The sequence below is a fragment of the Gobius niger genome (genome assembly GCF_951799975.1).
Source record: "Gobius niger genome assembly, chromosome: 14".
In the NCBI taxonomy this organism is placed as follows: Eukaryota; Metazoa; Chordata; class Actinopteri; order Gobiiformes; family Gobiidae; genus Gobius; species Gobius niger.
Genome location: NC_136865.1, coordinates 32,410,198 through 32,425,716, shown reverse-complemented (window position 1 = coordinate 32,425,716; position 15,519 = coordinate 32,410,198). Strand labels below are relative to the sequence as shown.

At 43.0% G+C, this 15,519-nt stretch overlaps 1 protein-coding gene across 1 annotated transcript; it reads left to right on the top strand.

The window, feature by feature from the left end:
- The first annotated feature begins 1,442 nt into the window (after nucleotides 1-1,442).
- LOC306973892 (glutamate receptor ionotropic, kainate 5-like) lies at nucleotides 1,443-15,039 on the top strand. The gene is made up of 7 exons (XM_079570967.1): nucleotides 1,443-1,596; nucleotides 3,083-3,256; nucleotides 5,574-5,739; nucleotides 6,908-7,133; nucleotides 12,483-12,611; nucleotides 12,688-12,809; nucleotides 14,274-15,039. Exons 1-7 carry the CDS (start codon nucleotides 1,547-1,549, stop codon nucleotides 14,988-14,990), a joined length of 1,584 nt encoding a protein of 527 aa, XP_079427093.1. The 5' UTR covers nucleotides 1,443-1,546; the 3' UTR covers nucleotides 14,991-15,039.
- The last annotated feature ends 480 nt before the right edge of the window (nucleotides 15,040-15,519 follow it).

Here is a 15,519-nt window from a genome sequence, read left to right as displayed (position 1 = left end):
CGTCCCTCACTGACGACAGCTCCTCCTCGCGGTTTATAACCACCTCACGATGATTCACGGTTTACCTTTAACGGCGCGGATTATTACGCACGGACACAAACACCTGTGAGGAATCTGTCAAGGAAGCCAAGTGTCGGGCCAATAAAAAATAATGGTTTTCTTTCCAGATTTCCCTCATTTTCTCAGCCTGTTTTTTTTCCTCACTCACCAGTTGTTTCCTCATTTCTTCCCCGTTTATTTTTGACCATTTCGCCCACATTATTTGACACTGTTGTACATTTGCATTTCTTCCAGTTTCAATATGAATTTATAGAGTACATTTATAGTCATTTTTTTAAAATAGTCATTTTTTTGTAATTTTTTTGTCAATTTTGTCTTTTTAGTCACTTTTTTATAATTTTTCATAATTTTGTGTATTTTTTTGTCTTGTTTGTGATTTTTTTGACTATTTTGTTTGTCATTTTTTGTCTTTTTTGTCACTTTTTTTGTCACATTTTCATAATTTTTTCATAATTTTTTGTAATTTGTTTGTCAATTTTTTGTCCTTTTTGGTAATTTTTTGTCAATTTTGTTGGTAATTGTTTGTCCTTTTTTTGTCATATTTTCATTATTTTTTCATTATTTTTTTTTGTCTTTTTTGTCAATTTTTTTTTTGCCATTTTTTTGTATTTTTTTTGTCAATTTTGTATTTTTTGTCACTTTCTTATGATTTTTTCATAATTTTGTGTATTTTTTGCCCTTTTTTGTGTATTTTTTGTCCTTTTTTGTATTTTTTTTTATCACTTTTTTGTCATATTTTCATAATTTTTTGTAATTTTTTGTATTTTTTTGGGTCATTTTTATCAGTAACGTAGCATAACATCATTTTTTTCATAATTTTTGGTATTTTTTAAATCTTTTTTGTCCATTTTTTGTCACTTTTTTATAATGTTTTCATAATTTTGTGTATTTTTTTGTCTTTTTTGTGATTTTTTTTGTCAATTTTTTTGGTCATTTTTTGTCACTTTTTTGTTACATTTTCATCATTTTTTGTCTTTTTTTGCCCTTTTTTGTAATTTTTTGTCAATTTGTTGGTCATTTTTTGTCCTTTTTTTGTATTTTTTTATCACTTTTTTGTCATATTTTCATAATTTTTTCATAATTTTTTGTCTTTTTTGTCAATTTTTTTTGTGCCATTTTTTGTATTTTTTAGTCCATTTTGTTGGTAATTTTTTTGTCCTTTTTTCACTTTTTTGTCATATTTTCATAATTTGTTCATATTTTTTTTAATTTTTCTGTCATTCTTTTCAGTAACGTAGCGAATGACGGACTAACATCATTTGTTTTCCGTCGTGCCTGTGTGTGAACCACTGACCTTCTCTCTGCTGTTCTTGATGGACCTTCTCTCTGCTGTTCTTGATGGACCTTCTCTCTGCTATTCTTGAACCACTGATCTTCTCTCTGCTGTTTTCTTGATGTCTCTGTTGTCTCCTTGGTTTGTGCTCAGGGCCGTAAACCCGGATACTTCTCGTTCCTGGACCCGTTCTCTCCGGCCGTGTGGCTCTTCATGCTGCTGGCTTACCTGGCCGTGTCCTGCGTGCTCTTCCTCGCTGCCAGGTACGAAACCACATTTATTTATTTATTTATCCCCCAGTGGCTCCGACACCAGACTCTGCCTGAGGTTTCCTGAACCTCCTGCACCACCTTCAAAACAGAGACGTCCAGATCTCCAGAAGAAAATGCAAATAAGAAAAGCCTTTACTGATCGCAAAACCCGGCCTTAACCCCTGAACTCCCGCCTGAACCGAGCACGTTTTCTACAGTTTGGCTTCACCCCAATCCAAAAGCTTCTGGAAAAAAGGTGAGAAAATAGCAACAAAACTGAGACGAAAACAATGAAGATGTGACAAAAAAGTGACGAAAACATTGACAAAAAAATGACAAAAAATTTACGATAAAATGACAAAAATGTGACAAAAATTGACAAAAAAGTGACAAAAAATGTGACAAAAAATGTGACAAAAAATGTGACAAAAAATGTGACAAAAAATGACAAAAATGTAACAAAAAAATGACAAAAAAATGACAAAAAAAGGACAAAAAAGTGACAAAAAATGTGACAAAAAAAGGACAAAAAAAGGACAAAAAATGTGACAAAAAAAGGACAAAAAAGTGACAAAAAATGTGACAAAAAAAGGACAAAAAAGTGACAAAAAATGTGACAAAAAAAGGACAAAAAAGTGACAAAAAATGTGACAAAAAAAGGACAAAAAAAGGACAAAAAAATGACAAAAATGTGACAAAAAATGACAAAAATGTGACAAAAAAATGACAAAAAAATGACAAAAAAGTGACGAAAAAATGTGACAAAAAATGACAAAAAAATGACAAAAATGTGACAAAAAATGACAAAAATGTGACAAAAAAATGACCCAAAAATTACGAAAAAATGACAAAAAAATGACAAAAAAGTGACAAAAAATGTGACAAAAAAAGGACAAAAAAGTGACAAAAAATGTGACAAAAAAAGGACAAAAAAGGACAAAAATGTGACAAAAAAGTGACAAAAAATGACAAAAATGTGACAAAAATGTGACAAAAAATGACAAAAATGAGTTGAATACCCAACAAAAAAATGATGGAAAAAAATCTGATGACGTGAGGAAAAAGATCCTCTCGGTTCAGGAGTTAAGAGGTTAAACAAGTGCTTTTGCTCCAGTTCAGCTTTACCCAAATCTAAAAGGTCACAGCCTAAACTCATTCAAACAGATCTTTTTCCTGTTGTTGCCGAGTGAAAGCGGCTGATCTGACGGCTGACCTGACGGACTGTGTGTTTAAGTGTAGCGGCCCCAGAGCTGATCCCTGAGGAGCTCCTGATCTGACGGACTGTGTGTTTAAGTGTAGCGGCCCCAGAGCTGATCCCTGAGGAGCTCCTGATCTGACGGACTGTGTGTTTAAGTGTAGCGGCCCCAGAGCTGATCCCTGAGGAGCAGCTGATCTGACGGACTGTGTGTTTAAGTGTAGCGGCCCCAGAGCTGATCCCTGAGGAGCGCCTGACCTAACGGCTGATCTGACGCCTGATCTGCCGGACTGTGTGTTTCAGGCTGAGCCCGTACGAGTGGTACAACCCTCACCCGTGCGCCCGGCAGCGGCAGGACGTCCTGGAGAACCAGTACTCTCTGGGGAACAGCCTGTGGTTCCCCGTGGGCGGCTTCATGCAGCAGGGCTCGGAGATCATGCCCCGCGCTCTGTCCACGCGCTGCGTCAGCGGAGTCTGGTACGTCCCATGTGTTCACTCACTCCTCAAACATTCACCAGCGTTTCAATACAAGCCCTTTAGCTGCACTTGTAACTCACATGTTCCCGTGTTTGGTGTCATGTTTCATTCCTCAGTGACTGAAACAGGTCACACACGTTTGTAACTCTTTTGTGAAACGTTTCCCGGACACTGGACTCCAAAGCTGTTTCGTTGTTTCCATCATAAGTACGAGGCGATGTTTAGGATCGAAAAGCGGCTTCACTGATTGAGCTCGTCCCACACCCTGGTTTGTCCAGATTTAATAAACGAAACCACAGTTTTTAGTTTAATTTCTATTGGTTAACCTCTTAACTCCCGCCTGAACCGAGAGGATCTTTTTCCTCACGTCATCAGATTGTTTTTCCAGCATTTTTTTGCTGGGTATTCAACTCATTTTGTCACATTTTTGTCATTTTTTTGTCACATTTTTGTCATTTTTTCGTAATTTTTTGTCAAATTTTTGTATTTGTGTTTTCAAATTTGTATCACATTTTTGTCATTTTTTGTCATTTTTCGTAAATTTTTTATCAATTTTTTTTTGTCATTTTTTGTCACATTTTTGTAATTTTTTCGTAATTTTTTTCAATTTTTTGTGACATTTTGGTCGAATTTTTGTAAATTTTTTTGTATTTTGTTTGTAATTTTGTTTGTAATTTTTTCGTACATTTTTAATCACATTTTTTTGTCTTTTTTTTTAATTTTTTGTCACATTTTTGTAATTTTTTTGTAATTTTTGTCATTTTTTCGTAAATTTTTAATCACATTATTTTTTTCTTTTTTTTTCAATTTTTTGTCACATTTTTGTAATTTTTTTGTAATTTTTTTGTAATTTTTTTGTCATTTTTTGTCACATTTTTGTCATTTTTTCGTCATTTTTTCGTAAATTTTGTATCAATTTTTTTGTCATTTTTTGTCAAATTTTTGTTATTTTTTTTAATCAAATGTTTTGGTCATTTTTGTCATTTTTTCGTAATTTTTTTTTCAATTTTTTGTGATATTTTTGCCTCTTTTCCATCAATTTCTCGTCACTTTTTTGTCACATTTCCATCATTGTTTTCGTCTCAGTTTTGTTGCTATTTTCACACCTTTTTTCCAGAAGCTTTTGGATTGGGGTAAAGCCAAACTGGAGAAAAGGTGCTCGGTTCAGGTGGGAGTTAAGGGGTTAATGGTGAGGTTTAAGTGAACATTAAAGTATTGCATCAGAAACATCACTGACAATGTTTATCTGTCATGTATAGAACGATAAGTCGGTGCAGTCTGACACTCACACACTCACACACTCACACTCACACACTCACACACTCACACTCACACACTCACACTCACACACTCACACACTCACACTCACACACACACACACTCACACACTCACCGCTCTCGCCGTCTCGCGTTTCTCCTTCTTTTTGACCTTGGTTTCGCCGCTGACTCTGAAAGTGCAGCTTCTCTTTGTTCCAAACGTCCGATCGATGCGAGTTTCCGTCAGCAGAGCCCGTCGTCCAACACGCTTTAATAAACAAAACCACAGTTTTTAGTTTAATTTCCATTGGTTTATCTCTTTTTTCCTCATGTTATCAGACTGTTTTTCCATCATTTTTTTGTTGTTGTTGGGTATTTAACTCATTTTTGTAACTTTTTTGTCATTTTTTCCATCAATTTTTGTCTTTTTTTTCCACTTTTTTTGTCATTTTTGTCACATTTTTGTCATTTTTTTGGTCATTTTTTGGTCATTTTTGTCACATTTTTGTCACATTTTTGTCACATTTTTGTCATTTATTGGTCATTTATTGGTCATTTATTGGTCATTTATTGGTCATTTTTGTCATTTTTGTCATTTTTGTCACATTTTCGTCATTTTTTGGTCATTTTTTGTCACATTTTTTGTCACATTTTTGTCACATTTTTGTCACATTTTTGTCACATTTTTGTCATTTTTTTGCCATTTTTTTTGCCATTTTTTGGTCATTTTTGTCACATTTTTGTCATTTTTTTGTCACATTTTTGTCATTTTTTTGTTATTTTTTTGGTCATTTTTTGTCACATTTTGTTCCTATTTTTGTCCGATCGATCGAGTTTCCGTCAGCAGAGCCGTCGCCTGAAGGACCTGCCCGAGGTCAGATCCAAACGTGGAGAAGCCGTGGTTTGTATTCGCCGCAGACTCGCCTTTTCAGACCGGGTTTCAGAGAAGTCTGGTCCAGAGCGTCCCCGCACAGAGCTCCACCTGCCCCCCCCGGACTCTGGGGGGGGGGCAGTCCTCCAGACTCCACACTGTGAGAGCTAAAGCCTGTCCGTGTCTCAGGTGGGCCTTCACGCTGATCATCATCTCCTCCTACACGGCCAACCTGGCGGCGTTCCTGACGGTGCAGAGGATGGAGGTTCCCATCGAGTCGGCCGACGACCTGGCGGACCAGACCAACATCCAGTACGGGACGATCCACGGGGGGTCCACCATGACCTTCTTCATGGTACGGTCCCGCCTTCACCCTACAACCACCTACAGCCACATGCAACCACCTACACCTCTGATTGGTCCATTGTGATGTCATTCACTCTGTCAGCCAATCAGCGTCGCTCTTCCTCTTTCTTACTTCCTCTAACAACAACACACCAGAGCAGGATCTACAGTACTCTCTTCCACGAGCGGCTCAAACGTGAAATCAATGCATTTTTGCAAAAAACGGTGTTGTTTTTCTTCAAAATCTTTAAAACGAAGATTATTTAACCCCTTAACTCCCGCCTGAACTGAGCACATTTTCTCCAGTTTGGCTTTACCCCAATCCAAAAGCTTCTGGAAAAAAGCTGTGAAAATAGCAACAAAACTGAGACGAAAACAATGATGGAAATGTGACAAAAACGTGAGAAAACATTGACAAAAAAGTGACGAAAAATTGATGAAAAAGTGGTAAAAATATCACAAGAAATTGACAAAAAATGGAAGAAAAAATGACAAAAAAAATGACAAAAAATGACAAAAATGTGATAAAAATTTGACTAAAAAATGACCGAAATTTGATTAAAAAAAATTGCCGAAAAAATGAAAAAAATGTGACAAAAAAATTACAAAAATGTGAGAAAAAGTGAGAAAACATTGACAAAATAGTGACGAAAAATTTATGAAAATGTGACAAAAATGTGACAAAAAATGACAAAAAAATGTCCAAAAAATGTGACAAAAATGTGATAAATAATGGATGAAAAAATGACAAAAATGTACCCAACAAAAAAAAATGTGATGACGTGAGGAAAAAGCTCCTCTCGGTTCAGGCGGGAGTTCAGAGGATAAGATAATCCTTTATTGATCACACAATGGAGAAATTCACTATTGGAATATTTTCATATCCCAGATGTTCCTCATGAAACATGTTTGTGACAAGAGGCCATTTGCATTTTTTCATTTTTTTTTCATTAATTTTAAGAAATTGCAGTTTTTGTATCACTGCCGCACTTGTGGAAGAGAAGAGAATACCTGGAATGTGAATATATGCTGCTCTAAGCCCCGCCCTGCTCTCAGCCCCGCCCTGCTCTAAGCCCCGCCCTGCTCTAAGCCCCGCCCTGCTCTCAGCCCCACCCTGCTCTAAGCCCCGCCCTGCTCTAAGCCCCGCCCTGCTCTAAGCCCCGCCCTGTGTGTTGCAGAACTCGCGGTACCAGACGTACCAGCGCATGTGGAACTACATGTACTCGAAGCAGCCGAGCGTGTTCGTGAAGAGCACGGAGGAGGGAATCGCCCGCGTGCTCAACTCCAAGTACGCCTTCCTGATGGAGAGTACCATGAACGAGTACTACAGGAGCACCAACTGCAACCTGACGCAGATCGGAGGGCTGCTGGACACCAAGGGCTACGGCATCGGCATGCCCCTGGGTAAGGCCGGCTCTGGTCATTTTTTTAAATCATTTTTGTCATTTTTTTGGTCATTTTTTTTGTCACATTTTGTCATTTTTTTGTCAATTTTTCGTCACATTTTGTCATTTTTTGGTCATATTTCTGTAATTTTTACGTCAATTTTTCGTCACATTTTTGTCACATTTTTGTCATTTTTTTGTCATATTTTTGTCATATTTTTGTCATATTTTTGTCATATTTTTGTCATATTTTTGTCATTTTTTTGTCATTTTTTTGTCATTTTTTGTCTTATTTTTGTCATTTTTTTGTCATTTTTTGGTCATTTTTTGGTCATTTTTTTGTCATATTTTTGTCACATTTTTGTCACATTTTTGTCATATTTTTGTCATTTTTTTGTCATTTTTTTGTCATGTTTTTGTCATATTTTTGTCATATTTTTGTCATATTTTTGTCATTTTTTTGTCATTTTTTAGTCATTTTTTTTGGTCATTTTTTTGTCATTTTTTTGTCTTATTTTTGTCATTTTTTTGTCATATTTTTGTCACATTTTTGTCACATTTTTGTCACATTTTTGTCACATTTTTGCCTCTTTTTCATCAATTTTTCGTCATTTTTTTGTCAATTTTTTATCAAATTTTTGTCCGTTTTTTTGTCATATTTTGTCACATTTCTGTCATTTTTTCTTACATTTTTTGTCAAACACACTGTCAGGAGCCACAAACACACTATCGGGGCCTAAACATGCACTGAGGGGCCCCAGACTCGCATTTCAGTGCTCAAATTGCCTCCATAAGCACTTGTCTTGAACAGGCTTTGTCCTCGTCACAAAGTCTCGAGTCGTCGTGACGATGGGAGTCCAGGGTCAGACGAGGCCGAGTCGGAACAAAAGACGATCAAATCATAACGAGGTCAGATCTAAGAACGGATAAAAGCCGACGGAAACCGAGCCCGCGGACATTTCTGTGAATCATCTGGCCAAACTGGGCTTTTCACACGAGGAGCCGCTTCTCTCCTCTGAAGGACGTCTCTCCTCTGAAGGACGTCTCTCCTCTGAAGGACGTCTCTCCTCTGAAGGACGTCTCTCCTCTGAAGGACGTCTCTCCTCTGAAGGACGTCTCTCCTCTGAAGGACGTCTCTCCTCTGAAGGACGTCTCTCCTCTGAAGGACGTCTCTCCTCTGAAGGACGTCTCTCCTCTGAAGGACGTCTCTCCTCTGAAGGACGTCTCTCCTCTGAAGGACACGAGAGCTCTTCAGTGAGAGAGTCTAAACCCTGAATGGGCCTCGTTACCCGGGGCTGTAATTTAGCGCCGCTTGAGTTTGTGCTGAAGGCGTAAAACGGCCCCGGTCATTAATGAAGAAGAGGAGCTGCTGTAATGTCCCAGGAGGACACGCAGGCTCTGACCACAAACACTGGAACAAATCCATGTTTGGGACAAAGGGGGAAGGAGCCATTCTGTTCTGCCTCCGCCTCCTGTAGAGAAACGGGCCGAGCCTGAACCTCTGAACACCCGCCTGAACAGAGAGGATCTTAGTCCTCACGTCATCGCATTTTTTTTCCATCATTTTTTTGTTGGGTATTCAACTCATTTTTGTAACTTTTTTGTCACGTTTTTGTCATTTTGTCGTCAATTTTTTTATTTTATTTTTTTATTTTTATCACATTTAAAAAAAAAAAAATCACATTTTTGTCATTTTTTTAATCACATTTAGTCACATTTTTTGTCATTTTTTCGTCATTTTTTAAATGTTTTAATTTTTTATTTTTATCACATTTTTCTAAATTTTTATCACATTTTTCTAAATTTTTATCACATTTTTGTCACATTTTGGTCATTTTTTGTCACATTAAAAAAAAGAGAAATCCAATTTTTATCACATTTTTCAACATTTTTAATCACATTTTTGTCATTTTTTGTCACATTTTTGCCTCTTTTTCATCCATTTTTCGTCACTTTTTTGTCACATTTCCATCATTATTTTCGTCTCAGTTTTGTTGCTATTTTCTCACCTTTTTCCTGGAAGCTTTTGGATTGGGGTAAAGCCAAACTGGAGTAAACATGCTCGGTTCAGGTGGGAGTTAAGGGGTTAAAGGGATGCTTCAGGATGTTTGACACAGGGCCTCATGTCCTCGTTATCCAGAGTGTTGCTGATTTCTGGAGATATTTTTTTTGTAATTCATGCAGTTCTTATATTTGAAGAGTTTCGTGGCGCTAGGCTAATGCAAGGCTAGTGCATGTCTATGGTATCAGCTAGCCTGCATTAAACACAGTGTGATCCGCTCCTCTGTATAACCCCAGACTAACCATATAAACATCTGTGTCCCATAGAATCATGTTTGGAAAATATCTGACCTGCATCACATGAACGATCACATTTTGAGGGACTATTTTCTCTCAGATCACTCCGCCGCCGCCGCGTAGCTTATACAACCAGGAAGCTGGAGCTGCTCAGATATAAGTGATGATGATCCTCGCCTGACCTCCAGGGGACGTCCCGGAGAGGCCAGTGAGACGGGCCTTTATGGAGCATTTTCTCCAGTTCCGTAGGCCAGTGTAACGCCTCATTTGAAAGCTAAGACCTACAAAAGTGATCATGACGTTGTTGTCACTTTGTCGCCGTGTTTTTGAAGCGATTTTGCTTTGTTTTTTATCTCTTGCTTGTCACTATCTTGATGCACTACTATACACTTACTATAGTAGTAAAGTATTATTCTCCAGTATCACTTACTATAGTACTATGGTTCTTCATCATGGTTCTGGATGGTTCTTCATGACCTGGCGGCGACTCCCGGAGCCTCGTCTTTCTCTCATCACTTCCCAGACTCCACGAGGTCCGTTAGGAGGGTAATGTGCCGCGGCGTTCGCTGAAATATGAGGCTCTAAAGCGTTTCATTAAGTGTTGCCTTCAGGCGGCGGCCGAGCGTCTGAAGCCAAAGTCACACGAGGAGCAGACGGACTTAAGGAGAAGCTCCTGGACAGATTTATGACTGAAGTGAGAGCGATGACGTCAGAAAACGCTCAGTTCAATCGTTTAAAGGGGCGGTATTATTCAAAATGGACTTGTTCAAGCTTTCCATCATGTTATTCTGTCATTCCCTCATTAAAAACATGGCTGAAGTGTTGCCTTGGCACATTCACGTATTTGTGAGTAATCTGTAAAAACTCTGATGGCGGCCATTTTAGGGATAGGTTTGCCTGAGTCCTCCTAGGAACGCCCCCACCTCCTGGAGACGCCTCCGAGCTTTCGTCACCAGCCGAGTAACCAACCACTGCTCCTCAGCAGAACCCCCTCCCCACTGATGCCACAGACAGCGTGTGGAGGGGGCGTGTCTAAAGGCTCAGAGGTTCTTAAAGAGACAGAGGCCTATTTCAAGACATTCACTACAGCCATTTTGAGAGAGACATTTTATACAAGGCAGTTATTCTAATTTACTGCATTTACAGACCAACAGAAGGTTTGTCATCATTGTAGTGTGATATAGACTGGTGCTGTGGGACTGAAAAAAGCAGAATACCCCCTCTTTAAAGCAGAACACCCCCTCTTTAACCCCTTAACTCCCACCTGAACCGAGCACATTTTCTCCAGTTTGGCTTTACCCCAATCCAAAAGCTTCTGGACAAAAGCTGTGAAAAAAGCGACAAAACTGAGACGAAAACAATGATGGAAATGTGACTAAAAAGTGACGAAAAATTTGATTAAAAAAAAGACAAAAATTGACAAAAAAAAGACAAAAAATTACAAAAAAAAGACAAAAATGTGATAAAAATTTGACAAAAAAATGTAAAAATGACAAAAAAAATTACAAAAAAAGACAAAAAAATGTAACGAAAAAATGACAAAAATTTGATTAAAAAAAGACAAAAATTGACAAAAAAAAGACAAAAAATGACTAAAAATTACAAAAAAGACAAAAAATGGATAAAAAATGGACGAAAAAATGACAGAAATGTGACAAAAAATTGACAAAAAAGTTACAAAAATGAGTTGAATACCCAGCAAAAAAATGATGGAGAAAAAAATGTGATGACGTGAGGAAAAAGATCCTCTCGGTTCAGGCGGGAGTTAAGAGGTTAAAGAGACAGAGGCCGATTTCAAGACATTCACTACAGCCATTTTGAGAGAGACATTTTATACAAGACAGTTATTCTAATTTACTGCATTTACAGACCAACAGAAGGTTTGTCATCATTGTAGTGAGATATAGACGGTGCTGTGGGACTGACAAAAGCAGAACACTCCCTCTTTAAATGTCGACACGCAACGCCATTGTTAACGGACGAAGAATTCTACTGTGGTAACCACGGTAACGGGTCGGGCTGGGCACCAATGCATGACACCAGTCTGGTATCGGAAACAAAAAGGTTTAGGTACGACTGAAAAAAAGATGAAATGTTCTGGAAAGAAATGTGGAAAAGTTGGGGCAAAAATTTAAAACATTTAAAGCAAAAAAACGTGAATCAAAATGACATTTCAGGAAAAAAACATGGAAAACATTTGAAAACAATTGGGGAAAATTTGGGAACGAATTGTTTTTTTCTACCCTTTTGGTGTTGATGAGTTTCTTAGTTGTTAACCTCTTAACTCCCGCCTGAACCGAGAGCATTTTCTCCAGTTCAGCTTTACCCAAATCTTGTAGTCCAGTGTAACGCCTCATTTGAAAGACCTACAAAACTAAATGGATCTTTTTCCTCACGTCATCTGATTTTTTTTCATCACTTTTTTTGTTGGGCAGTCGTCTCATTGTTGTAAAATTTTCGTGACTTTTTTCTCACTTTTTCGTCCAATTTGTTTTATTTTTTTTGGTCCATTTTTTGCCACTTTTTTGTCAAATTCTTATCATTTTTTTGCAAATTTTTCTCATTTTTTTGTCACTTTTTGTCATTTGAAAAAAAAAAAGTAATTTTTTTGTCATTTTTTTGTCATTTTTTTGTCACATTCTTATCACTTTTTTTTTCAATTTTTTCTCACTATTTTGTCAAATTTTTGTCAAATAATTTGCATTTTTTTATTAAATTCTTATCACTTTTTCGTCCATTTTTCTCAATTTTTCGTCCATTTTTTCTCACGTTTTTCACATTTCCATCCTTGTTTTCGTCTCAGTTTTGTTGCTATTTTCACACCTTTTTTCCAGAAGCTTTTGGATTGGGGTAAAGCTGGAGAAAACGTGCTCAGTTCAGGTGGGAGTTAAGGGGTTAAATGAACCTTTTTTCCAGTTCTAGATCAATATTTCGAGTATATCAGAAAAAGTCCCTTTCGAGCCGGTTTCCTCCAGCTCTCTAACAGCTGGATCAGACGATGATGAGGGAAACATCTGGAGGAGTTTGTTCTCCACCTGTGACTCTGACCTGGGGGTTTTTGTCCCTCCAGGCTCGCCGTACAGAGACGAGATCACCCTGGGCATCCTCCAGCTGCAGGAGAGCAACCGCCTGGAGATCCTGAAGAGGAGGTGGTGGGAGGGCGGACGCTGCCCCAAAGAGGAGGACCACCGGGCCACAGGTCGGGACCACCGCGCGCCCCCGCCCGCCGCGGCGGCTTTAGCTCAGACTTGAACCCGTGACTCTGTGTGCGGCAGGTTTGGGGATGGAGAACATCGGCGGGATCTTCGTGGTGCTGATCTGCGGCCTCATCATGGCCGTGTTCGTCGCCATCATGGAGTTCGTGTGGTCGACGCGGCGCTCGGCGGAAACCGACGAGGTGCGGCTTTAACGTTTCCTCATTTACGACTTTAAAGTTTAGCGGCATTTTAGTCACAAAAATATGACTCCTGACTCCTCCCCCTCTCTCCTGACTCCTCCCCTGACTCCTCCCCTCTCTCCTGACTCCTCCCCTCTCTCCTGACTCCTCCCCTCTCCCCTGACTCCTCCCCTCTCCCATGACTCCACCCCTCTCTCCTGACTCCTCCCCCTCTCTCCTGACTCCTCCCCTCTCTCCTGACTCCTCCCCCTCTCTCCTGACGCCTCCCCTTCTCCTCTAACTCCTCCCCTCTCCCCTGACTCCTCCCCTCTCCCCTGACTCCTCCCCTCTCCCCTGACTCCTCCCCTCTCCCCTGACTCCTCCCCTCTCCCCTGATTCCTCCCCTCTCCCCTGATTCCTCCCCCTCTCTCCTGACTCCTCCCCTCTCCCCTGACTCCTCCCCTGTCCTCTATCTCCTCCCCCTCTCCCCTGACTCCTCCCCCTCTCTCCTGACTCCTCCCCTCTCCCCTGACTCCTCCCCTGTCCTCTATCTCCTCCCCCTCTCCCCTGACTCCTCCCCTCTCCCCTGACTCCTCCCCTCTCCCCTGACTCCTCCCCTTTCCCCTGACTCCTCCCCCTCTCCCCTGACTCCTCCCCTCACTTCTGACTCCTCCCCCTCTCCCCTGACTCCTCCCCTCTCCCCTGACTCCTCCCCTCTCCCATGACTCCTCCCCTCTCTCCTGACCCCTCCCCTGACTCCTCCCCTCTCTCCTGACTCCTCCCCTCTCCCCTGACTCCTCCCCTCTCCCATGACTCCTCCCCTCTCCCCTGACTCCTCCCCTCACTTCTGACTCCTCCCCCTCTCCCCTGACTCCTCCCCTCTCTCCTGACTCCTCCCCTCTCCCCTGACTCCTCCCCTCTCCCATGACTCCTCCCCTCTCTCCTGACCCCTCCCCTGACTCCTCCCCTCTCCCCTGACTCCTCCCCTCTCTTCTGACTCCTCCCCCTCTCCCCTGACTCCTCCCCTCTCCCATGACTCCACCCCTCTCTCCTGACCCCTCCCCTGACTCCTCCCCTCTCCCCTGACTCCTCCCCTCTCCTCTGACTCCTCCCCTCTCCCCTGACTCCTCCCCTCTCTCCTGACTCCTCCCCCTCTCTCCTGACTCCTCCCCTCTCCCCTGACTCCTCCCCCTCTCCTCTGACTCCTCCCCTCTCCCCTGACTCCTCCCCTCTCTCCTGACTCCTCCCCTCTCCCCTGACTCCTCCCCTCTCTTCTGACTCCTCCCCCTCTCCCCTGACTCCTCCCCTCTCCCCTGACTCCTCCCCTCTCCCCTGACTCCTCCCCTGACTCCTCCCCCTCTCCCCTGACTCCTCCCCTCTTCCCTGACTCCTCCCCTCTCTCCTGACTCCTCCCCTCTCCCCTGACTCCTCCCCTCTCCCCTGACTCCTCCCCCTGTCCCCTGACTCCTCCCCTCTCCCCCGCAGGTCTCCGTCTGCCAGGAGATGCTGACCGAGTTCCGGAACGCCGTGTCGTGCAGGAAGAGCTCCCGTTCCCGCCGCCGCCGCCACTTCACCGGCTCCGCGGGCGCCGGGATCCTGCGCCCGCCCGCCCGCCTCGCCCTCGCCGGCGCCCGCCCCATCCGCCTGGTCCGGGACATGCGCCTCAGCAACGGGAAGCTCTACAGCGGCGGCCACGTCCCCGACCTGGGCCCGGGGCCGCAGAGGCTCCTGGACGAGGCGCTGGGGCTGAACTTATCCAACGCCGCGCCCGCCCTGGCCGTCGCCCCGCCCACCGCGCTCATCGCCCCGCCCACCACCCTCATCGCCCCGCCCCCTCCGCCGCCGCCGCCGCGCAGCTTCCTCCAGAACTGCAGCCACGTGCGGATCTGCCAGGAGTGCCGCCGCATCCAGAGCCTGCGCCCGAGCAGCTTCACGCCGCCGCCGCCGCCGGCCCCGCCCCCGCAGGCCGCGCGCCCGAACCCGCACCAGCGCCAGAACCCGCGGCTGCACTACCACTACCACCGCGGCTCCATGTCGTTACCGCGGCTACCTCAGCACGCGCCGCCGCAGGCCCCGGCGGCGGTGTCGGAGCGGGCGGACAGCGACGGGGGCAGCGGCAGCCCGCGGAGGGGCAGGGCCAAACCGCTGCCCCCGCCGCGGCCCGTGCCCCCCGCCAAGACGCCGGCCACGCCCACGGACTGACCAACCGACGCCATGAGGAGATACCGAGCAGCCGAATGGACAACGCCGCCGACGCCAACACCAGGAATGTGAGACACTGAGCAGCTGAATGGTCACGGCTGTAATGGAGGAAAGACAGAGGGATGTGGCGGCGACGCTTGTTCAGTCACAGCAAACTTTAACGCGGGAAACTGAACAACGGCTGGTGGTTCAGACCAGGCTTTGGAGCTGAGGAGGAAGTCCAGGAAACGAAAGGTCAGAAACCGGAACAAACCAATGCCTGAGTTACAGAACGAGACCCTGAAGTGCTTCTTTGGAGAGAACTCTCACGGAAACGAGTGGTCAAACAGTCAGGAACTTTCTCCTATAATAACCTGGCTCTGAAGGTAACTGAATGGAGCGACGCTGATGTTTTAGACCAGGCTTTGGAGCTGATAAAAGAAGTCCAGGAAACGAAGGGTCAGAAACCGGAACAAACCGATGCCTAAGTCACTCTGCTGTCGTAGAACTAGACCCTGAAGTGCTTCTTTGGAGAGAACCCTCACGGAAA